Below are 25,304 nucleotides of genomic sequence, written 5' to 3'. Positions count from 1 at the left end.
AAGGGAAGCAGAAGGCCCATCGGGGCCCCATGCAGCCCCACGTCTGCCATCCCTGCAACAGGACGCCGGGAGCCTCAAAGGAGAGGTGCCTCGTTCACGAGCTGAGCCACCAGGGAAGTCAGAGTTCACATTTGCACCAGATTCACATCTGCCTCCTCCTCCCGAGAAAACACCCAGATGCGGCTGCTATGGACCTTTCACTTCAATGCACACTCAGCCTCTCAACGTTCCTGCTTCTCGGAGGCCAAAAAAGACTCATCTAAGGCGTGATTTAGAGTCAGAGAACTACCAAACCTATGGGGATTCTGATGTGCACAACGTGAACCTTCATACCAAACACACGATAAACCGAGAAGCTACCCAGGAACACCCAAACTTCCGCCTAAGGTGCCAACTTTCTGTTGGCACCAGCTCCCCCCAGTCTCTCTAGTCTTTTCTGGAACAAGAAGGAGCAGAAACAGACACATAAGAGAAAGTTACAGTGGGAACCTTGTGATCTCAGGGCTCAGAGTGGGACTCGGTCAAATACTAGTCATCTTTGGGTAAAGAGTGTTCACTGCACAAAGGTGTGCACGCAAACGTGTTAAGTCACTTCAGTTGTGTCCGACTCTTTGCAACACTATGGACTGCCCACGCTTCTCTGTCCATGGGGTTCTCCAGGCAAGAATACTAGAGCAGGTTGCCATGCCCTCCTCCAGGGAATCTTGTGTCGCTGACATCTCCTGCACTGGCAGGTGGGTTCTTTACCACTAGTGCCACCTGGGTGTTCACCACATAAAGACAAACACACCAAATTCTATGAGCTGCTAAGGCAGCAACTGGTTTGGAGCATGGCCTTGCTTCTACTGTGGTTCCTGCTTCTTTATTCCTGGAGACTTGACCAAGACAGAGCCAGCCCCAGCCAAGCCTGACTGGAGAGGCTCCAGGGGCTGGGCTCTGGGACACTAAGACCATCACACCGCACACTCTCAGCCTCCAGTGGCTGATGGATGGGTGTGACTCAAAGGCCCTCCTGCAGCGTGGATGCTGACCGCACCCCGTACAGATGGAGATCATCCCAGGCACCACGGAACACAAAGTCAGATGATCCTCTTACCACGCCATAAGCGGCATATCCCAGGTTTTACATTTGTGTAAAAACTGCTACAAATGAAAACAACACAGGTCCAACTAATGGCAATTACACCTCTGACCAAGTTTACCTAAGACGGGATCAGGAAACGCAAAGTCAATCAACTCACTGAAACCAATCATACACAGAATGTTGTGTACTTTTCATCACGTGACATATATTAACCAAACAGGTAGACTCTGTCACAAACTCCATTTCACTTAACAACTTGGGAGCAGAGCTATATGCCGAGCAGGGTGAAGGGCTAGGTACCACATGGAAGGGACTGGAGGGAAACAGAAATGACTTAAGGCAGCAAGCCCAGCCCAGGCTCAGCACAATGAGGTGAGGGCCAACCGGCTGCAGTAGGTGCCCCAAGCCTGCAGCGGGCACAGCCCACACACCCCCGAACCCTCCAATTCCACATCATTCACTCACCACCCTTCTTTCACTGCAAGGAATCTATCTCTGATCTGAACCACAAATCAAAGTCAAAAGCAGAATCAGGTATAAGAGCAGAAACCAAGAGATCTTAAAAGCAGTCTTGAGAAAGTTTAAGGCTTTGAGACAGGCTGCGACCCAGGACCCTTTGCTGTAGTGCGTGGGCCTGGACAAATGTCTCAGCAGATACCAAGAAACTAGAAGGGACTAAAAATAACTGCATGCATGTGCAGCTGGGGCAAGTTAAAGACACAAAAAAACCAAAGACTCTAACTACAACTTCTGAAGATCCAGGAACAAAAGCAGAGTGTTGGGAGTAAAAGCAGGGTACTGTGCATGCCCTCTGCACACACCACCATGCCACCCCTCCAGCCTGATCCCTGGACGCACTCCTACGAGCACCCCGTGTAAGGAACCAGCTCAGCTCACTCCCCTCTCCTCTCCGGGAGCAAGCTGCTGCTGCTGCTGCTGCTAAGTTGCTTCAGTCGTGTGGGACTCTGTGCGACCCCATAGACGGCAGCCCACCAGGCTCCCCTGTCCCTGGGATTCTCCAGGCAAGAACACTGGAGTGGGTTGCCATTTCCTTCTCCAATGCAAGAAAGTGAAAAGTGAAAGTGAAGTCACTCAGTTATGTCTGACTCCTAGCAACCCCATGGACTGCAGCCTACCAGGCTCCTCCGTCCATGGGATTTTCCTGGCAAAAGTACTGAAGTGGGGTGCCATTGCCTTCTCCGCCAGGAGCAAGCTAGGGCACCTGTTACTTGTTCTCGCTACCCCTGCTGCAGTGGGGGCCCAATAAAGCCTTGTTTGAATTTTGTGTCTGGTCTCTTGTCAATTTCTACTGATTAAGGAGGCCAAACACTCTGGTCAGTAACAGCCTGACATCATAAGAAAAGGCACAGAAGATAAAATCTAGAGCAGTATGTCTCCAGGACAGAAGGAGTGAATGGGTCAGCAGGCAGCCCTGCCACGGTCACGGTCAGAGTGACACCCACGGACACTGTCCCTCCCCTGATCTGACCCTCAGCACTCAGCAAGCAAGGACCACTGGCTCAAGGAGGCATCTCTCTTTTTAGAGGGACACTTCTCAGTGCGTGTTCACTGCCAGGGCTCATCCTGGTGCACATCATGCCTGGACACTACCCCTGAAGGCCCAGAGCTCAGAGTGCTCACCCCAAGGGCGATGCCAAACAAGAGGAGACACGCACGTACCTGACCGGGCGATGCCGCTGTCCCTGTCTTCGTTCTGTCCTCTGCTCGGCATATCAACCGGGGTGCTGTGTGCTGTGGGAGGCAAGGAAACCTGGTCAGTGGACTGTTCAAATCAACTGCACTCATTTTTATGATGGCTAGTGAGGACCAGCGTAAGTGTACATAGAGAGGAACGAGAAAGCAGAATTCAGTGCAGCAAAGACAGAGATGGGGGAGGAAGAGGAGAGGGGTGAGGAAGAGATGGGGGAGGGGAGAGTAGGGGGGAGAAGGGTGGTAGGAGAAAGGGTGAGGAAGGGGTGGGATGAGGAAGAGGGGGGAAGAGTAGAGAGGAGGTGGGGGGCGGGGGGAGCAGGAGAAAAGAAGGGGAGGTGGAGGGAAGGAGAGGGGGCGGAAAAGAGAGGGGAGGAGGAGAGTGGGGGGGAGAGAAGAGGGGAGAGGAGCAGGGCAGGTGGGGGAGGCAGGATCAGGTGCCTGTCCTACGGCAGCACAGACACTTATCCCATACTCACCTCTAACTGAATCATAAACTATGTGGGCACTTGATACAATGAACTGCATCCTGCAGTGGATACTTTGAGGCATTTTCCTCATTAGTAGATTTTAAATAGTATTTAAGTATTTTCAATATATTAGAATGTACTTCAAAATATTAAGAAATTTCAAAATGCTTTATAATCAGTTTTAGTAACAACTATAGGCCACCTAGAGAACTACGTGAAAACCATTTCATAAATTTGAAAAATGTTTCTGTTTTATAACCCATTCTCTTGGTAGATAGAAAACACGTATTTATTTTCAACAATTTTTTCTCCACCTCTTTTCCATATATACCGAGATTCAGAATTATTGTAGACTTGCTTAGAAAACACTCTATTTTATACATAGTATCAGCAGTAAAATAGATAACTAATGAGAACCTATGTATACACAAGGAACTCTACTCAGTGCTCTGTGGTGACCTAAATGGGAAGGGAATCCAGAAAAGAGGTGATACATGTATACGTCAAGCTGTTTCACTTCGCTGTACAGTAGAAACTAGCACTACACTGTAAGACAACAAAACTCCAAAAAAAACTAACAAAAAAGGAAAACACTCTATCAAGGATTACAGACTTCTAGGAAAGCTTCAGATCAGTCTTAACTATTTCCTTATTGAGCTAGAAGGTAGCTGACATGTGGCTACAGTTAGCTTTATAGTGCACAAGGTTGCCCTGCCTGAGTGTTATATTTGCCAGCTATTTTGTGAAGCATGTTTATTTTTGCAATTTTAAGGAGAGTGTATAAACAAACATGTTATCCTCATTTTGAAGTAGGTAGGAGAGTGTCTGTCAGTTAACTAGGGGGCCTAGCATATTTTAGGCTACAAAGAAAAATGGAATGAAGCATACCATTTGCCATAAACACAACCTTTCAAGTTAGCAGTGAAGACTTCCACACTTGTTAATCATGCCAGCCTACACAGATAGCAGACAGCCTCAGCTAGAAGACCAGGCTCTGCTCAGAGTGTACCTCCCAGAGAGATGCAGACAATTACACCTGTAAAGAAGCTGGAAAATGCACTTGAGCTCTCTCTCTTGCCACAGAGACAGAGAGAAAATGAGTGAGGTTGGTCTTCCATGCTGTTGTTAGAGTGACGTTTGAAAAGACTGTGCAGCTAAGGATGCAGGTGAAAAATGGACTAAAGATGCCACAGTAAAGAGAGACAGTTCACAGCAGCAGAAGAGGCTGAAGAAGATCAGAAGATATTATCCTCTTAGAAATACGAAGGGCTCATTTTGGATCAAAATCAGCTTACGCTGGGGTATTACAGAGACTTTACAATAGGGGTTCACGGGTGGAAGTTTCAGAACATGGGGAACTTGGCAGCATTTGGAACTAATTATCTCAAGAGCCCCTTGGATTTCTAGAGAGGTGCCAAACAGGATTTGTTTCCAAGAACCTGCCCAGGATTTATTAGTGTGTGCGGGTCACACCGTGCGCAGCATTCCACACAAACCTGCAAAGAAAGAGGCGCTGCGGCTGAGCCGGAGAGGTCCTCCCTCGGCCGCCCCTGGGGGCAGCTTGCCGCCGCATCCCTGCAGCGCACCTGCGGCGGAGACGACACGGGGGCGGACAAGGCACACACAGAATAAACACAGATTAAAGATACTGCCAGAACAAAACAACACCGCAAACTCAAAGAAAGCAAAACGCACACCCGCAGCGGGGGGGCGCCCAGAAAGCAAGACCCAACTACGCGGCGGAGTTTACCTAGGTTACTTCCGGTCCGACAGGGACCCAGGTTATTCTGATTTGTGTTCAGTTTCCCCAGGTTAGGATCTTGGTTGATGTATTCGAAGCTGTCTTGCAAGCTAAGTCCAGAAGGGGATGGAAGGGAGAGAAACATCAAGAGATGAATACAGCTGTTTGCTAACAGACTCTCAGGTACAAGACAATCCACCAGTTGGTCAGATTTTTCTTTATAAATTAATAAAGTCTCGCATCTACTGGAGGGAATTAATCTTCAGGGGAATTTGTTGGAAGACAAGAAAGGTTCTGGGAGGTAGTTAAACCTTTAAAACTAAATGACACATTCCAAACATTTACAATCCAAATATACAATTTCACATTATATAAGGGGGAATAAGAAACTCTAAAATCTTGTTTTGGTGACTAAGACCAAGGCTAATGCTACTTATTTCAAGGGTAATTTTACATAAACCTTCAAAATGAAATTCATTTTAACTCTTAGTTAACATCCATGAGAAATTTGGCAACCTTTTTCAGGAGGACCATATAACGGAAATTATGATTTTTATAGGAGTCTGATTCCACAACTTCTAAAAAGTTAGAATTACTCATAAATAAACATGTGAGAGGGCTTCCCTGGTGGCTCAGATGGTAAAGAATCTGTCTGCAATGAAGAAAACCCAGGTTCTATCCCTGGGTTGGGAAGATACCCTGGAGAAGGGAATGGCAACCCACTCCAGTATTCCTGCCTGGAGAATTCTATGGACAGATGAGCCTAATGGGCTACAGTCTTTGGGATCACAAAGACTCAGATATGACTGAGTGACTAACACAACAACATACATGTGAGAGAAGCAGATTTTAATAATTTATTGTATTTACTAAGAAGTGAAATAAAAAAGATTTTGAGGATAATATAGCATAATGAGGCAAAAATCATTTTTACTTAAATCTAAGCTCAATATTTTATTGAGGGAGTTAGTATAATAAATGCTCAGGTAGTAGCAAAGATCTGAAAAAGAATATCTCACCAAAAAAGAAACATTAATTCCTATGCTTGCTCCTACTGCTGCTAAGTCACTTCAGTCGTGCGACTGAAGTGTGACTCTGTGCGACCCCACAGACGGCAGCCCACCAGGTTCCCCTGTCCCTGGGATTCTCCAGGCAAGAACACTGGACTGGATTGCCATTTCCTTCTCCAATGCATGAAAGTGAAAAGTGAAAGTGAAGTCGCTCAGTCATGTCCGACTCTTAGTGACCTCATGGACTGCAGCCTACCAGGCTCCTCTGTCCATGGGATTTTCCGGGCAAGAGCACTGGAGTGAGGTGCCATTGCCTTCTCTGATTCCTACGCTTAAGTCCTGACAATCCAGTCTTAAAATGCTCAAAAATATAAATTCTTTACTGGGCTGAAAAGTAAGCAGACTTACTCAAAGGCACCCAAATTTGCAGAGAAACATACTTTTAATTTCCAAAGACCGTAAAAAAAATACAGCCTTTATCTGACCCTGAAGAATACCCCTTTAATTTATAACAAACATTTCTTTCAAACTTACCCAAGTATAACAAATGTTTTGTTATTTCATTCAAAAATAGAATTATATAAGATATTTCTGCTTGGAAAATTCAAAATACATGAACAAATGTGCCAAGGTAAGAGTTAAGTTAGACACTGAAATATTCTTAGTCTACATAGAAGAGCAAAATTAAGAGTTGGCGGAGGAACTCAGGAGCAAAAATCAAAACACTGCCTGACCTGAGCCCCCACCAACTGCAGAGGTGGCACAGATGGCTGAGACAGTGAGCACAGACAACCTCTCCTGCCGTTCAGGGGCCTCTCAGCCTGGCAAACTCACCCTGTGCCTCATTTCTTTAACAGACAAGGCTTTCAGATTTTTTTTAACGTGGGCCATTTTTAAAGTCTTTATTGAATTTGTTACAACACTGCTTTTGTACAACGTTTTTGGTTTTTTGGCTATGAGGCATGCGGGGTCCCAGCTCGCTGCTGACCAGGGATTGAACCTGCACGCCCTGCATTGGAAGGCAAAATCTTAACTACTGGACCACCAGGGAAAAGTCCTGATAAGACTTTAAGATAAAATAATACTGGGGATAAAATAACATTGGCCACTCATTACTGCAGTCCCTCCTTTTTTCCCCTTCACATTTCATTTTACAGGAAATGAAAACTTGGTGTCTGGCAGTAGGAACAGAGCGTAACAGGTAGAGACCCCAAATATATGTACAGACAGATCTGTCTTCATGGCCAACTGTTAAGGTCCAGGGCCTTTTCACACTCACTGTGTACTGGACAACGGCCACCTTGAAAACCCTGTGTTAATGGGGACTCGTCCTGCTTCACATCTCAAAAAGAGTCACAAGGAGTGACTCGATCCAGAAACAGTCACTTGGAACAATGGGGGGTGGAGGGGGGGACAGCCCAGAAACAGCCACTTGGAACAGTGGGGGGTGGGGGACACCCCAGAAACAGCCATTTGGAACAATGGGGGGTGGGGGGCACACCCCAGAAAAAGCGACTTGCAACAGCAGGGGTGGGGGCATACCGCAGAAACAGCCACTTAGAACAGTGGAGGGTGGGGGCACACCACAAAACAGCCACTTGGAACACTGGGGTGGGGGGACACCCCACACTTACTTGTTTGTACTCCCACAGAAACTGCCCATCCTGGCAGAGAAGACTTTACTAACCATCAGCTGTGGAGGAGAACTGGAGGAAAAGACAAAAGAACAGAGCAGGAAGAGATGCTTTTTTGTTTGCTTGCTTTTATTTCTACTTTTTCTGAAGCTCTTATTCATTTCTATATTTTATTTGACAAAGAATGAGACATGTATTTTTCAAATCACTGTATCAGTGGGGTGCCTAGATTTTTTTTTTCTAATTTTATCATTTTAAAATCCCAAGTATGTTAAAACCCTAGAAGAGAGACATGGAGACATTTCTGGGGGCCACTTTCTTTGGGAGCAAGTATTTCAGATGAACAAACTTTGCTTAGCAGGAATCTTTCAAAGTAGAAGTTTGTTTTCTCTCAGGTTACATTTTTCATCTGTCACATGGCACAGGATGAACAGACAGAAGGTTAGACATGCAGAATGGGGAAAGGCTTTCTTTCATAAATCATATAGCTTGTGCCTCAAGCAAGCTAAATTCTGTTCTGACATGCAGACAATGGACATATTCTTTAATGGAGTTGCATTTTGTTTTTTGCATAAGTTTTTATTCTAGACACCATTCCCTGGAAACAGAAATAAACCTGCCATTCATTCAATGATTTTTTAAAAAATAAGAAAAAAATATGTACCTCAGTAAAAGGAAAAAGTCATGACTAAAATTTTAATCTGAAAATGGAAAATTTATGAGATTTTGAAAAACTTAAAATATTTGAATAATTCTGATAGAAAGTGTTGCTGCTACTAACCTAGCAGATAGAAGACTTTGGTATGCATTTTTCACTTACAGTACTTAGTTAAAGCTTAGGATTTTGTTCTGCTAAGCTGATTCAAGGTAAGAGTTATGTAGGAAAAGTCTATTTTAACTGTTAAAGATGCATAAAAAATATCAAGTGCTAACAACATCAGATGACAGTCTGTTGTTTAACTATGTAAGTTTTTTTTAAGCACATTTGAATTAGGAGTCAGCATCCCCATGCTATGTTTCACACGGGGTGGCGGTGCCAGAACTCACCGTATGTAGTGAATCTTCAGGGTAGAGCCTTGGTAGCTCATGGCGACCGAGCCGAACATCATCTCCCCGAGCATGTTGACATCAGAGGCGGGCCGCGTGTACTATCGGACATGAAAGGAACCACCACAGTGTCATGCACAGTGTGACCGAGAATAACGCTCAGCTTGTTGGTAATTAGACCTGTTTCTCAAAGCAGCATCTGATAGCTTTACAACCTTAGTGACTGTAAAAATGGTGACTGCCTACTTTTTTCCCCCAAATAATCACTAATGTTCATGATTTCTTCTTTACACATGATATCCTCACACAGGACCCAAGCATTTTACTGAAGCTCATTTTTAATCTTTTTTATGAGAAGCAAAGGTTTTCCTCATCTCCATTTACAAAGGCTAAGAAGAAAGACTAGGTGATGGAAGAGACAGGGTGATTGCTCTCTTGGTACTAAGAATATATTCTGGGAAGAAACAGTCCAGGATTATCCAACCAAAATTAACACTGCTGAACAAAACGCCCCTTGGGGCAGGTGAGGTCCAAAAGATGATAAGACAGTCTGATCCCCCTAAAGTTTTACAAAAATATTTTTAAAATATCTGAACCCTTACCTCTGACCAGTCTTTCGCATCCCTTTTGCCAGCACAGAGGGCTGCCTCTCCCCACAACTATTCACACCGCTCTAATGATGGCCTCGTCTTCTGTGAAATCCAGTGGCCACTTCCCAGTTTGCTTTATTAAATGTCTCACAGTATCTGATGTGCTAATTGCTCTTCTTCTTAAATCTCTGCTTTCCCGACTCATCCCCTGGACAGAACTGTTGCTTAGAGGGCCCTCCTATCACGCCCACGTCCACAACCACTGCTGTGATTCTGGTTCTTCCCGACATGTGGGAACCCCCACACCTTCATCTCTGGACCCTGACTTGCCTGGGGCTCTGGAAGCCAGCAGCCAAATGCCTTCACTCACACGGCACAAAATCTGTATATTGTGAAATATGATGGTATGTGAGTGGGTGCATTTGAATAGAGGATGCTTAGCTCCGACTGTAAATGCTGGTGACACACGATAAGGAAGATGGATGAGTGTCAACCAAACCAGAAGCACCCACGTGGCCTGACCAAAACCAAACCACCACCTCCCGTGACTCAGGCCACCAGCCAGATCTTGGCTGCTTTGCTTTCTACTCAAGCAAAAACGTGGCATCACCCTTAACGCTCCCTTCTTTTAACTCAAAATCCACACACATACACATATATATTCACACACAGAAAGACACATACATACACCTACTTACACGTATTTGCAGAGAAGGAAAGAGAAACAGCAATCAATCCATCTAATTTAATAGGCTCCCTTCTTAATACATGCAGACAGAACTGACAGGCTTTCACGCTCTTCATTAATAACTTCGACCCACCACCATTTATTAATCTGCTTTCTCTTGAAGCTCAAGGTCCACGTGCGAATTGTGATTCTCAACTCACTGCTAATTCACTCTGCGCCATTGTAACCACACTGCTCTGAGACCTGGGATTCTGTCAAATATGGGTGGACACGTGCAACCATCCTGGCCGTGAAGAGAACAACGTTCTATACGCCTGTGGTTGCTGGTACCTTCCCTGGGTTTGCTGTTCTAGCAACATGGTAGAAAAACTCACATGACTAGAAAAATAAAAATAAAAACTGATATATCCTCCACAAGTAGTACCCTTCTGCAAGTCATATTTATGAAACAACTTCCCTTATGCCTGGTTGGCCAATATTCTGCAATAACCCTTATCCTCTGCTCACACACACACACACACACACACACACACAGACAACATAAAAATGCTACCAGTCCTCTATTCTTCACACTCAACTTAGGTCTTGCCTTTCCATCTGCTCCTATAAGAAGCTTTCTTCCTTCTACTGGCAAGAGCTATTTTCTCAGGATGTCTGCCCGCATCCTGAGACTCCTCAGAACTCTTTTGACAAAACTGGAAAATACATGCATTAGCCAGTTCTGACAACCGAGCAAGCAAAACAGGAGGGATCGCCTCCTTTGTAATATTTCTTCTTCGTTTGGTCTGTGTTACACTGGATCCCCACCGCTCCACTTTTCTCTAGTTTTTATGGAGAGATAAAAGCCAAAGCACTGACCTAAAATACCTGAGACACATTTTTGGATCTGCAGTCTCCTACTGCAGGAGCGGGCGCCTCCAGCACCATGATCCCCATGGGGAAATGACAGTAAGTGACTTCAGCCCTAGGGCTATTGCGTTCACAGGGGCAGCTTTACCTGGTACTTGGGAAGCTGCTCCTTGGCATGTGGCAAAGATCCCCCTGAAGGGCCATGAGCAGCAGGGCCGCCTCCTGAGCAGCTTTTGGCTGGCACTTTCGCAGGGAGGTCCTCCGTTCTCTGAGTGAAGAGGGAGAGGCAGGGTGAACACACCAGCACCAAGTGTACCAGGCTCCCCACACACGCTTGCTGGGGAGCCCTTCCTTAAACCACTCTGCAACCAAAGAGTAGCCCCTACTTGTCGCAACTAGAGAAAAGCCTGCATAGCATCGAAAACCCAGCACAGCCAAAAATATAATAAATAAAATTATTTTTAAAAATCCATTCTTTGTTTTATTATTATCATTTTTTTTTTTTTGGAGGTATGGTGCAGCTTCAGGGATCTGAGTTCCCCAACCAAAGACTGAATCCGGGCCCTGGCCATGAAAGTGCTGAGTCTTAACCACTGGACCACCAGGGGGTTTCCCAAGAATATTCTCTTTAAATAACGCAGCTGTTATTGAAGTTTCAATTTATACTTGAAAATCATCGATGAGACCTGACCTCTGTTTTGATTATTAGAGGATTTTGGAGTACTTTGTAGAGTCATAGATTAGAATACTGATGAGCATACAGCCCTTGATTCAAATTTAAATTTTCACCAGGCAAAAGGAATTAGGAAGGCAGAAGGATTCATTTGGAAAGTCCAGGCATGTGCTTTCATGACACACCCTTCTGCACTGCTTCAGAGAAAGTCACGCGGTCGGGCTTGTGAAAGATGAAGACAGAGCACTGAACAGAGGCCCCTATGATCACCCAACATGTGACGCAACATGGCCTCCAGAGGTCAGGGCTCGCGGGGCACGAGCTACACACATTTCCTACATGGAGTCCAGGGCTGCTTTCTGTGACAGTGACACAGAGGAATAAAGATACACCTGTCCTAATGTTTCCCATCCTCCTGTGCCAAGACACACTCCCCGCCAGCAGACGCAGCCTGTCCCCTCTGTGATGCGCGGTTTCTATCCTCAGTCTTATTTGCTTTTTGTGTGCAGCTTTGCTTGGACAACCATGAATGCAACTGCAGCTTATCTAATCTGCAATGTGACAGTCACACTGGTGGTCGAATGCAAATGCCTGCAGTCATGTGCCTGCTGCCAACTGCTGATGCTTGGTGCCTGTCGGTGGGGAGGGGGAGGGGGGGGAGAGGCTGAAGATGGGGAGGGACGGAAGGGGAACAGGAAGCATGTGTCCCCAGTGGTCACGGGCAGGGATGGAGGCCCAGGATGTGGAGTCATCCCTGAGCAAATGCACACCCTCAGTGGTCTCTTCGGGTCTGCCCGCTGCTTCATGCTGCTGAAGCCAGGAACATGGCCCTGCAGCGAAACATGACTCACACCTGTCCCACACCACCAGGACCTCTGGCCAAGCCATCCGCGGGTGGTGACAGCACCCAGTCCAGTGAGCAGAGCCCAGACTGCACTTGTTCGGTAGGCTCAGACAGTTTCCAAGCCTACCCGGGCCCAGCTTCCTCTGTAATTATTAATAAACGAGCACTTTCCGGGACACTTCTATTGCACACCCCAGGATCATCACTGCCCCTACAGACATGATTCTGGTTCCTTTTTCCAACCAGTGAGAATTTTTTCCCTCTACCTGTTACCACCATCAAGAGCCCAGGTGACAGAATGTGGATGTGCAAATATACCATCTGTGCAATACCTTCAGGGAAATAGGAAATTATGTGGGAAATCAGGGGGAAACCGCCTGCTGTTCACCAAACAAAGGGCCAAATACCAGCTCACCTGAACTTAGGTACGAATCTACCATGAAAGCCTCAGGGAATATCTGAGAGACTTCTCATCCCCCAGTCCCCCGCTTACCTAACAAGCCTGACAACTACTGTAATGATTAGCTACCTGGCCGACTTCCACGTGAGAGCACCATGGGATCTGCCCAGCTAAACTGCCTTTAACTAAACACTTCCTTCCTGTAGAAATGACCTTATGAGAAGCAGGAAGAGATCTCAGCCCTGAAGAGACGTGGACTGTGACATAAACTATTCAGTTACTTAGCTGCACATTCTCTAAAGTGCCAGGATTCAGTCAAGACAGGTGGCAGGTTACTGAACATGAACAGAAGGAACAGAAAAGGGTTTAGTTTGTAGACACCTGAGTAACTGCTGAAAGGCGACCAGTCAGAAGCACACTGGACAGCCATCCTGAAGCCTCACAGGGAGGACCAGACTCTGCTCCCACCAGACACGTTGCTCTACCTTTCCCATTCTGGTTCCAAGGGATCAAGGGCCACTCTGTCCTCATTTTTACCACCCCCAGAGGCCCCACGCCTCATCCCCCCACAGCACCACCTCCACCATTACCACCAACCTCACTATCATCATTACCAGCCCCATCTCCCCCAGGACCACCATCTACATCCTCATCACCCTCACCACTACCACCACCATCTCCACGACCAACCCCACCATCATATTACCACCACCATCCCCGCCAGGACAACCACCTCCAGCATCACCATCTCCACCATCTCCACCAGTACCACCACCACTACCATCATGATCACCATCTCCACCACCATCACTCCATCATTACCACATCTTCACCATCACCACCACCAGCACCACTACCACCACCATCACCTCCAGCACCACCACCATCATGATCACCACCACCATCACCATCTCCACCACTATCACCTCCAGCACCACCACCACCACCATCACTATCATCATCATCTCCACCATCACCACCACCAGCACAATGACCATCACCTCCAGCACCACCACCACCACCATCTCCACCATCACCACCACCAGCACAATGACCATCACCTCCAGCACCACCACCACCATCATCACCATTTCCACCAGCACCACCACCATCACGATCACCACCACCAGCACCACTACCACCACCATCACCTTCAGCGCCACCACCACCACCATCACCATCTCCACCACCATCACCTCCAGCACCACCACCACCACCATCACTATCATCATCTCCACCATCACCACCACCAGCACAATGACCATCACCTCCAGCACCAGCACCACCACCATCACCATCTCCACCATCACCACCACCAGCACAATGACCATCACCTCCAGCACCACCACCACCATCATCACCATTTCCACCAGCACCACCACCATCACGATCACCACCACCAGCACCACTACCACCACCATCACCTTCAGCGCCACCACCATCATCACCTCCAGCACCACCACCATCATCATCACTATCATCATCACCTCCACCATCACCACCACCAGCACCATCTCCACCACCATCACTCCATCATTATCACATCACCACCATCACCATCTCCACCATCAACATCTCTATCATCATTACCATCTCCACCATCACCACCACCATCACCATCATCACCTCCCATCACCACTCTGCCCTCCACTAAAAAAAGAAAATAAGTAAACTTCCTGGGTCAAGCAGGCTTGAGACATAGGCCCTTTTGCTAGTACCCTGAAACCCTGTGGTGAGGAAAGCTCTCCACTTCTGTTTACCCCAGTGCTATGTAACACCTCTCACTATCTATGGTAAATACCAGACCTTCTCTTCAGGCAAATGCTTCATGAATTTTAGAGTTCTTAGTTTTCTCATTATACAGCACATATTTGGCATCAAAAACCTATTGGATTGTGACTCACTAGCAAATTCACTTATGGTAACATCTATAGTAGCTGCTGAGCATCTGCATGATGACTGGCTAACAGTCTTACCTGTGTGTATGAATAAGTACTCAACTGGGGTGGTCAAGGAACCTCTGCCCCTGTTTCCTCTGAATCACCAATGAAGCTGTATGACAGCCCAGACAGCAGATGCTGCACTGACCAGAGAGATGGTTAAAGCACAGATGCAAAAGAGGAAAGCAAAACCACATTTCCTACCTGAGCTGCCACCTCCTCCATTTTGTGAACAGCTTTAGAATCAAACAAGACTTGTCTGCCTCTCCTTTCACAGTCCTGGTAAACGATCAGGCGAATCTCATTCAGGTCCAGCTCTGAACATGACCAACTGTGGATTAACAAGAGAGAAAGGAGTAATGTTAGCAGCAACACTCAGGCTGGTCACAGAAAGACGAGTCTCCCAGCCGGCACACATGCGCATATGGAAGACACCAGCATGTGAGATCGCGCAGACGGGGGCACACAGTCCTGGCTGCAGACTCTGACAGCCAGTGCCCGTGATCAAGGCTGGGGGCGCTGCTGAGATAATAGATCATTGGAGAGAAAAATTCTCCTTCCAAAGCCACTCTGGGAACTTCCCTGGTGGTCCAGTGGATAAGAATCTGCCTGCCAGTGCAGGAGACACAGGTTCAGTCTCTAGTCCGGGGAGATTCCACATGCCTTAAGAGCAACTAAGCCCGTGCACCACAACTACTGAGCCTACTGAGCCTCAGTGCTGCAACTCCTGAAGCCCGAACGCCCTAGAGTCCATGCACTGGAACAAGAAGCCACTGCAACAAGAGACCTGTGCACCGCAACCAGATCCAGCACGATCAAAAATAAATAAATAAATAAATTTTTAAAAAGCAAACTCTGCTCAAAGACGGCAGGCAGGAGTGGCACAGGTGTGTGGAGACAGCTGACCCGGATGCCTGGGTTCCGGGGGGCAGCACGGCCGAGGCTGGAGGGCCTGGAGTGTTCCCACCTCTGCACCATCGGACGGGAATCTGGAAGCAGTCAGGAGAGCCCTCGCTCCTCCTCTCCTAGCCACCCAGTCTCAGGCCAGTCGGAGAGGAAAAACATCGCCTGGAACTTATTCTTTTCTTCTACTATGGCTGGTTCTAACATGGAAGTTTGGAAAACCAAGTGCATCGCTGCACAGAAGCTGAATTGCTGACAATGACAATCAGCCATAAAGGGAGCGTGTTTTTTTCCTAAGCAAACCAAAAGCCACCGAGACAAAACGGCTCCAAACACAGGTTCATTCTTCAGCCACAAGTGAAATCAGAACTCGAAGACTAAGAAAGGGCTGCACTGCTTTGGGCTCTTCAGTTACAAGTCTGTTAATCCATTTGTTCAACACAGACCTGGGCAACTGTGGTCACTGTGCTCCAAGCTAGAGGTTGAGCATCTGGTTAACTAAGCAGGCTTGATCGCTGCCCTCAGGGTGGATATGGTTCAGTGAGGAATACTGGGCGAGTTGTCATCTATAAATGTGTAACTACAGACTGTCCAAATGCAAGAAAGAAAAGGATGTGATAAGACTCATATTTTCAGGTTTAAGCAGTGGGGGAGGGCAGGGAAGTCCCTAGGATTTAAGGAAGACAGAGCTGGAGAGGCAGGTGGGAGACAGCAGGCCAGCTCATCTCTGAGGACAGCGAGTGGCCAAGGCCAACAGGTCCATAAACTCAGTCTACACTTTCGAGAGGTTGGTCCACGGCTAGAGGGGAAGCCGGGCTAGGGCAGAGTAAAACTAGAGGAAGGAAGGCCAAGTAGGATTTATTCTAAGAGTTCAGGGCCTTCAAATGAAGGCTAGTGTGATGGCAACTGAGGCAGGGGGAAGGGGGACAGATGCTGGCGGGAGGTACATCCAGAGGCAGAACCGACACGGTTCCGTGTGGACGGAGGCCAGCGGGGTGCCAGCTGCTGACAGCACTGATGTAAGAGGGCGGGCCACAGATGGAGAATTAGAGCACTGATGGACAGACAGAGTACACTGTAAAACTAAGAGATGGGATGGCAGAGCCAAGTCAGACACACATGGTTTCAGATTCAAACTCTCTGAGATCCCATTTCTCCATCAGCATGAGAGTATTAACACCAAGCTCACAAAGTTGAAGCAGGGATTACGTGAAAGTGTTTCACACAGAGGCCGACACAGCTAAGTGCTCCAGAACAGCGGTAATTTCCTGAAGAACTGTTGATGTCACAACGTTTTAAGGACATCACTACAGTGTCTAGTCCCCAACCACAAACTGCACATCACTGGTCCTTTTCTTTTCAGGCCCTGGTAATAATGAACACGTGCTTTTCAGGGAGCAGATTTGTTGTCATAAATTGTAGCCCCCAAAGCATCAAGTTCTGGTTGCACCTTCTCAACAACCCAAGCTCTACGCAGCCAGGCCCAGCATTGATCCTTCTAGTTTTCATACAACATGGCGAGTTTGTTTCAGAGATCTTTTATCTCCCACTTTCAATCCAGGCCTGGCTGGTCAGACACATTCCCTGACCCCCACCTGGGCTGCGCAGCTGGGACCTGTTTTTTGCCATCACGAGCTGAGAGCCGACCTGAGGACAGGGACACAGGAGGAAGAAGAGGGGAGTCATCAGCCAGCCATTCCTGGGGAGCACAGCTCCTGGAGCCAGTTCTCTGTCACCCCAGCTCAACAACTGCCAATGCCTGTAACTCAAACCACAACATTTTACACAAAATCATTGTTAAAAACATCCTCTGCAATTACTAAAAATACAGCACACAGGCTGAAGTCATTAAAAGTGAAAACTGACAAAGATCTAATTATCTTGTATTTTCTTGTTCGATCCATTTTGCCCCAAGAATGATATTTTGCCAAGACAGCATTATCATTTACAGAGCAACTTGTAAATTATCATTACAGAGCAACTTGTTCAGCCCTTATTTTTGAGAGGTAACACTGACTCAAATATCAATCAAACTGAGGACAGCCCCTCTGGAAGAACTAAAATTTCATAAAGACCCTTGTGGCTCAGCTGGTAAAGAATCCACGTGCAATGCAGGAGACCAGGGTTTGATCCTTGGGTTGGGAAGATCCCCTGGAGAAGGCAAAGGCTACCCACTCCAGTATTCTGGGCTGGAGAATTCCATGGACTGTATAGTCATAAAGAGTTGGACAAGACTGAGCAACTTTCACTTTCACTATCAGTTCAGTTCAGTTGCTCAGTCGTGTCCGACTCTTTGCGACCCCATGAATCGCAGCACGCCAGGCCTCCCTGTCCATCACCATCTCCCAGAGTTCACTCAAACTCATGACCATTGAGTTGGTGATGCCATCCACCCATCTCATCCTCTGTCGTCCCCTTTTCCTCCTGCCCCCAATCCCTCCCAGCATGAGTCTTTTCCAATGAGTCAACTCTTCGCATGAGGTGGCCAAAGTACTGAGTTTCAGCTTTAGCATCATTCCTTCCAAAGAACACCCAGGGCTGATCTCCTTTAGAATGGACTGGTTGGATCTCCTTGCAGTCCAAGGGACTCTCAAGAGTCTTCTCCAACACCACAGTTCAAAAGCATCAATTCTTCGGCGCTCGTCTTTCTTCACAGTCCAACTCTTGCATCCATACATGACCACTGGAAAAACCACAGCCTTACTATGGTTTTGACTAAGCAATGTCTCTGCTTTTGAATATGCTATCTAGGTTGGTCATAACTTTTCTTCCAAGGAGTAGATCAGATCAGATCAGATCAGTCGCTCAGTCGTGTCCGACTCTTTGCGACCCCATGAATCTCAGCATGCCAGGCCTCCCTGTCCATCACCAACTCCTGGAGTTCACTGAGACTAACGTCCATTGAGTCGGTGATGCCATCCAGCCATCTCATCCTCTGTTGTCCCCTTTTCCTCCTGCCCCCAATCCCTCCCAGCATCAGAGTCTTTTCCAATGAGTCAACTCTTCCCATGAGGTGGCCAAAGTATTGGAGTTTCAGCTTTAGCATCAGTCCTTCCAAAGAACACCCAGGGCTGATCTCCTTTAGAATGGACTGGTTGGATCTCCTTGCAGTCCAAGGGACTCTCAAGAGTCTTCTCCAACACCACAGTTCAAAAGCATCAATTCTTCGGCGCTCAGCCTTCTTCACAGTCCAACTCTCACATCCATACATGACCACAGGAAAAACCATAGCCTTGACTGGACAGACCTTTGTTGGCAAAGTAATGTCTCTGCTTTTGAATATGCTATCTAGGTTGGTCATAATTTTCCTTCCAAGGAATAAGCGTCTTTTATTTTCATGGCTGCAGTCACCATCTGCAGTGATTTTGGAGCCCAGAAAAATAAAGTCTGACACTGTTTACACTGTTTCCCCATCTATTTCCCATGAAGTGGTGGGACCGGATGCCATGATCTTCGTTTTCTGAATGTTGAGCTTTAAGCCAACTTTTTCACTCTCCACTTTCACTTTCATCAAGAGGCTTTTGAGTTCCTCTTCACTTTCTGCCATAAGGGTGGTGTCATCTGCATATCTGAGGTTATTGATATTTCTCCCGGCAATCTTGATTCCAGCTTGTGCTTCTTCCAGTCCAGCGTTTCTCATGATGTACTCTGCATACAAGTTAAAGGAAAGATCTAAAACTACCTGAGAAAACCACTTTTCAGGAACTGGAGAGGGGCCCCAACCGGCACATCAGTGTTTCCAGGAGTCAAGCCAGCAGGGACCAGGGTTGGAGGTGTCTGGTTTGGTGCAGCAATTTGTCCCCTGGGATCCACAGCTTGGATGCCTGATTCCTCCCTTGCACGTTTACAGGGACAAGGCTGGAGGTGGGCTCAGTATGTCCAATGGAACCTCAGTCTATGAGAGAAGGACACTTCGGAAATGCTCTTCCTCTGACTCTCACACGAAGAAACAAAGATCACCAAAGAAAAGTTCACAGGCAGAGTTGACAGAGCCGTCTTGTGAGCTCAGAATGTGGATGTTTTAAGACTCAGGTATATGGGGACTTCCCTGGGGGTGCACGAATCTGCCTGCCAATGCAGGAGACACTGATTTGATCCATGGTCTGGGAAGATCCCACATGCCTTGGAGCAATCAAGCCCATGTACCATGACTATTAAGCCTGTGATCTAGAGCCCAGGAGTCACAACTACTGAACACGCGTGCCTAGAGCCTGTGCTCTGCAACAAGATAAGCGACTCCATTGAGAAGCCCATGAAACACAATGAAGAGTAGCCCCCCCTTGTTGCAACTAGTGAAAGCTCAAACAGCAACAAGACCCAGGACAGCCAAAAATAAATAAGTGAAATTATTTTTTAAAAAAAGAGTCAGGTATGATAGGGAACTTTAAATGGTTCAAAAAAAGGGAAAAAGAAACTACACAAAACCAACAAAGCCCACCATGACGATAACAAAGGCTGGCAAACTCTGTCCATCCACCCAGGAGCTCTGAGCACTGGGTGCTGGCTTGACCAGGTGCTATGAGAGACATCAGGAAGAGAAATCAACAAGATCGGTGCCCACCTCAAAACACAATCTGAAGAGGGAAGGTCAACGTACAAACCAATCAGCAAATGCTGCTTTCACAGGAATATAGACAAACATCCCTAGAAGGAAGGAGAGGTTGAGTTTGCCTAGTAGGGGTGAGAAGTGGGTCCAAGTCACAGATGACATGATGCCTGGGACATGGGTTACCCTTCCGGAAAGACCGAGCTCCCACCTAGTTTGGTCACTTTCACTGGAGGTGACTTTGGGAAAGCATTGACTCCAGAGCTAAGCCCTTCCAAAATGCAACCCTCACCCGCCTCACAAAGCTGTTGGGAAGACAGAGAATAAAGACGAAAGTACTTGCAAAACTGTAACCGAGAATCAAAAGTGCGTTCAGATACCCAGTCCTTTAGCTGAGATCCTTGGGGCCAGATGTTTCAGAATTCAGACTTTTTTTTTTTAATTTTCAAAAGACATTTATACCACAGATTATATAACAACTTCTCCAGGGTCTGAGTTGTAATCAAACCCCAACACGAAACAAATTAATATTTCACCAGTCCAAGTGATGACTATTCAAGTGGATTATCGAGAAACAATAGTCTTATATATAATTCAGGTGGGTTCCAAAGGTTTTCTTCAGAGATCTCAGGATTCAGGGACTGTAGGATAAAAGGTTGTTGTCCAGTGTGATGTTGCCATGCCTGAGGATAGGTCAGTAGTCCCCCCCAACACCCTGGATATGAGTGGTTCCAGCAAGCTGGCAGCTGGGGAGGCTGTTGGTGGCTGGGAGTATGGTTCCCGCCAAGACAGCACTATGAATGACTATGCCGGTCACAAGCTCAAACCACAGTCTTCACCGACTAGGTTCCCACAGCAATGACGGAACATCATGAGTCATCATACAGCCTATTTGGGACCTACAAACAGGGAACTATGAGACACAAGAGGAAAGAGAACCCTGTCCCTCCTTCCTGAGCTCAGGGTCATGTCAGATAGAACTCTGAAGCAGGTGGAGTCTGTGTGGTGCCTGTGGTGCCGCCACCCACAGCCCCCAGCCTGGGCCACCCTGCGTGGCCCCCGGGCAGGATGGAGCATCTGACCCCCGGCAACCTCCTCAGCTCCAGCCTGGCACCCCGTCTTCATAAGTGATGAGCTGCAGCCAGAATGACCTCCAGGCCCTCCGACTCTGACACAAACCGTCTACCAGGTGTGTGGTGTACAAAGTATAACAGGTGTCCTCAGCCAGAGAGGACAAGAGAAAACAAAAGCCACCTTCGTGGACTGACCTTCATGACTGCATGACCCTGGCCTTCCTGGATGGGCTCTGCACTGTGATGCAGAAGCAGGCTTCTCAGCACAAACACATCTCTAACTGACAGAATGGTCCAAAAATGTTGGCCAAATATGAAGGTGAAAAGTGCAAGTTCTCTCAAGGCTACAGAGACACCAAGTGGGCAGGAGTCACCGAGGGGCCCTGCTCCAGCCAGCATGCCGCCCGGCTGGCTTCCCAGATTCTGTTATTATTAACAGGGTCTTCTTTTCCTCCTCTTTAAAAACTCACAGAATCTCTAACCATGCCTCATATTTTCCAAAAGGGTTCTTTTAATTCTTAAAAGAGAACTAATTCTTTTTTTGTATCTAGAAGCTACAAATTATCTGTATTTTTTTTTTTTTTTGAAAAGAAGCTTTGCGATCCATCCCCAAGCATGCATTAATTCAGTATTTCCTGAGCTAATTCTTTCACGCTCTTGACAGCATAACCCAAATCATCAACACGCATCTCTGTGTTCCAGGAGGGCTGAGATGTAACTTTCAGCTCTGCTCAGAGCTACCTTGCATCAATATGATTGCATATCTTTTTCTGAACGTAAGGTTTCCCATCCTCCCCTCCACCCAGGGAAACTCTCTACTCATAACAGATAGGTGAATGAATTTCAAACAGTCAAGACACAGCCTCATGTATGAGGTATTCTACATCCATTTAACTTGCACACAGATAAGGAAATAATTCTTTTTCCCTAGAGGCTTCTCAAGGTAAATTTTCCTAGATTTTCAGAGGTTGAAAGTATAACTCTCCATAAGATCTTTTGTTTACAAAATGGGAAAGTCAAAATAAACAGAAACTGTCCCTCCTTTGGGGTATAAAATATTATACCTATTAAGAGATGGGTATAGGTGAGTAGGTGGGGGAGCAGTCAACAGAGTAGTGCTGAGGACTGGGCTGTGGGGCAGAGGCCAAAATAAGGGAAAAGAGGGAGTGGGAAAGAGAGCGAGAGACATGGCGGGAGGGGTGCTAACACACAGACTCACATACTCTTTGACCTAGATATTCCACTTGTAGGAATTAATCCTACAGATCAACTCGCATTGGTCCAAAATGGTTATGTACAAAAAGCGACGCACAGCAACACCATTCAGAGCAGCAAAGGACCAGAACAAAGCGTCCGCGTGGGATGGCACGTCCCTACAATGCGGGCTACACGGACACGACCCCGAACGGGGATGCTCCTCAGGCAGTGACACGGTATGCATTAGGACGTCCCTTTAACTGGAAAAAAGAAGTATAGAGTACTGTGTATATAAAAGGGACAAAACTCTGAATTTCACTGTATTCCCATAGAGTCTGTCTACAAGATCTGTAACTGTGAGACTGGTGGTATCTGGAGTAGGACGCTGGTGGTTGAAAGAGAGGAGCAAGCGGGTCCCTCCCCACAGAACAGAGTGAGAGTCCCCCGTGCGAACACCACCCCGTGCACCAGTGTCAGGGCCACAGAGCAAGGGGTCTGCAGACCCTGGGCCGGCAGCCTGGCGCTCGCCCTCGCCCTCCGCCTCCTGCCCACGCAGCCCACCTCCCTCTGCGCTCTCAGCATCCCCACCTGCAGAATGGGGGTGGCAGTGGTCCCCACCTCATGAGCACTGTTTTGAGGATTATCTCTGCTTATCACAGAGCCAGGCAGGCTATGAGTGTGTGCAGGTAGGTGCTAAGACTTCGTACTTTTTCAATATTTCACCACGACTGCACTCTTTCTTGAAAAAATAATGAAACAGGAATACAACAGGAACACTGTTTCTTTTAAAACCCATCAAAGAGTCTAGTATTGCCTTAAGACAAATAACCTTAATGACAGCTTGCTCTATAAAACTTCTGGTAGCTGAAGCCCGAGGCAGTGGGTGGACTTCCAAGGGAAACCATCTTACTGAATTATAAGCAGTCCGATTCGGTTTCAAATATGTAGTCCGGCCTCGTGTGTGTTCAGTTGCTCAGTCATTCTCTCTTTTGTGACCCCATGGACTGAAGCCCACCAGGCACCTCTGTCCTTGGAATTTTCCAGCCAGGAATACTGGAGTGGGTAGCCATGCCCTCCTCCAAGGGATCCTCCAGACCCAGGGATCAAATCTGTGTCTCCTGCATTGCAGGCAGATTCTTTACCACTGAGCCACTAGGGAAGCTCATAGTCTGGCCTTAGACAACGGCATTTACTGAGCTCCCTTCTCAGCATCCACAGACCACACTTTCCTGCCCCTTTTCACCCCTGCCTCCCCTGAGGACAGGACAAAGTTTCCAAGAAAGCAACGCCCCCTCTCATTTATTAAACCCATTTACAGGTTTCAGTTTTCGATTACTGTTTGGACTGTGTCCAATTGATTTCCACCGTATTACAAACTGTCCTTTTTTACTGCATAATCTCAGAGCCTAGAGATGCTGGTTCCAGAAGGCCTGAGGCCTGGGTACAGACAGGGAGGCTGGTGATGAGGGTTGCACAGCACATGAGAAATACCTGCCTAACCTCCTTCCAGAAGGTACCTGAGCTGGCCTTCACAGGTGTCCTTCACAGGTGTCTTGTGTTCTGTTTAACATAGAAGTTGCTGGTGCTGCTGCTGCTAAGTCGCTTCAGTCATATCCGACTCTGTGCGACCCCAGAGATGGCAGCCCACCAGGCGCCCGCATCCCCAGGATTCTCCAGGCAAGAACACTGGAGTGGGTTGCCATTTTCTTCTCCAATGCATGAAAGTGAAAAGTGAAAGTGAAGTCCCTCAGTCATGTCCGACTCTTAGCGACTCCATGGACTACAGCCTACCAGGCTCCTCCACCCATGGGATTTTCCATGCAAGAGTACTGGAGTGGGTTGCCATTTCCTTCTCCAATGCATGAAAGTGAAAAGTGAAAGTGAAGTCCCTCAGTCGTGTCTGACTCCTAGCAACCCCATGGACTGCAGCCCACCAGGCTCCTCCGCCCATGGGATTTGCCAGGCAAGAGTACTGGAGTGGGGTGCCACTGCCTTCTCCGTACATAGAAGTTAGGAGACTTGAATAAGGATGGAACCCAAACCAGTGTCTCCTGACCCCAAATTGTGCTCCTCCAACACTGCTGGGTCATCAGCTCCACATCACGAGCAAACGACTTGGGGTCATGTGCTCTGCACTCTAAAACCTCCCTCTGTATTTCCATCTGAGGGTAAAAATGCACTATGTTTGAAAAATAAAAAATGCTGATGACACAGTGTTAGGGCTGAAAAACAACACAGGGTTATGTATACAGTGTGACCTTGATTATGTAGAAAAATGTGATCAAGCATTTTTTAAAAGGTTCACAAAATCCAGCTCATATCAGCAGCTCATATCACAAAGGATTCATCTCCCTAACATATAAAGACTAGTCAGAGATCAATGAAGATTTGCAAACCAATGGAAAGGTGGGCAACAAATGCAGATAGTTTATAGAAAAACAAAACTAATATGGTCTTTAAACATAGGAAAAGATGCTAATTCTCACTCTTGGAAAGAAAAAAGCAAATCCAAAGGTAAGATACCCCACACAAGAGAAATGCAGGCAGAGGTGCAAATTGGTGCGACCACAGATGGAGGGTAACTAATCACAGCTCTTAGGGTCCCCAGTGTTTATAACCTTGGACGCCCGACCCCACTTCTGGAACTAAACAGACACAAACGTGTGATTGCAGTGTGTTTGATAAAAGCAGAAGACTGGAAACAAGTGGACAGGACATGGATGGGGCAAATTAAACCCCTCACTCTCCGTCCATCCCACAGAACACCAGCAGCTGCTGCAGACGGTGGGTGTGAGGCCTGGATCCTGGGACAGGCAGGCCACCCTCTGCGGGGGAAGGAAGGATACATACTGGCTTACTTCCACACAAAAGAAATGTAAAAAAATACAGTTTACGCAAATTGAAT

General features: G+C 47.2%; 1 protein-coding gene across 5 annotated transcripts in view; it reads right to left on the bottom strand.

Moving 5' to 3' along the window:
- The window catches only part of FNIP2 (folliculin interacting protein 2), a 126,396-nt gene that overhangs the window by 50,087 nt on the left and 51,005 nt on the right, over positions 1-25,304 (bottom strand). For 3 of the 5 annotated variants that reach the window (XM_027567242.1, XM_027567245.1, XM_027567241.1), the window contains exons 2-8: positions 14,885-15,011; positions 10,972-11,091; positions 8,697-8,797; positions 7,650-7,721; positions 5,015-5,115; positions 4,761-4,850; positions 2,765-2,836 (exon numbers count right to left, since the gene is read on the bottom strand). In XM_027567242.1, coding sequence (XP_027423043.1) covers positions 2,765-2,836; positions 4,761-4,850; positions 5,015-5,115; positions 7,650-7,721; positions 8,697-8,797; positions 10,972-11,091; positions 14,885-15,011 — 683 coding nt within the window. The remainder of the gene's footprint in view (positions 1-2,764; positions 2,837-4,760; positions 4,851-5,014; positions 5,116-7,649; positions 7,722-8,696; positions 8,798-10,971; positions 11,092-14,884; positions 15,012-25,304) is intronic. The other 2 variants (XM_027567244.1, XM_027567243.1) reach the window with 1 other exon arrangement.

The sequence above is a fragment of the Bos indicus x Bos taurus genome, chromosome 17 (assembly GCF_003369695.1).
Source record: "Bos indicus x Bos taurus breed Angus x Brahman F1 hybrid chromosome 17, Bos_hybrid_MaternalHap_v2.0, whole genome shotgun sequence".
Taxonomy (NCBI): Eukaryota; Metazoa; Chordata; class Mammalia; order Artiodactyla; family Bovidae; genus Bos; species Bos indicus x Bos taurus.
This window is presented reverse-complemented; position numbering and strand designations above follow the sequence as displayed.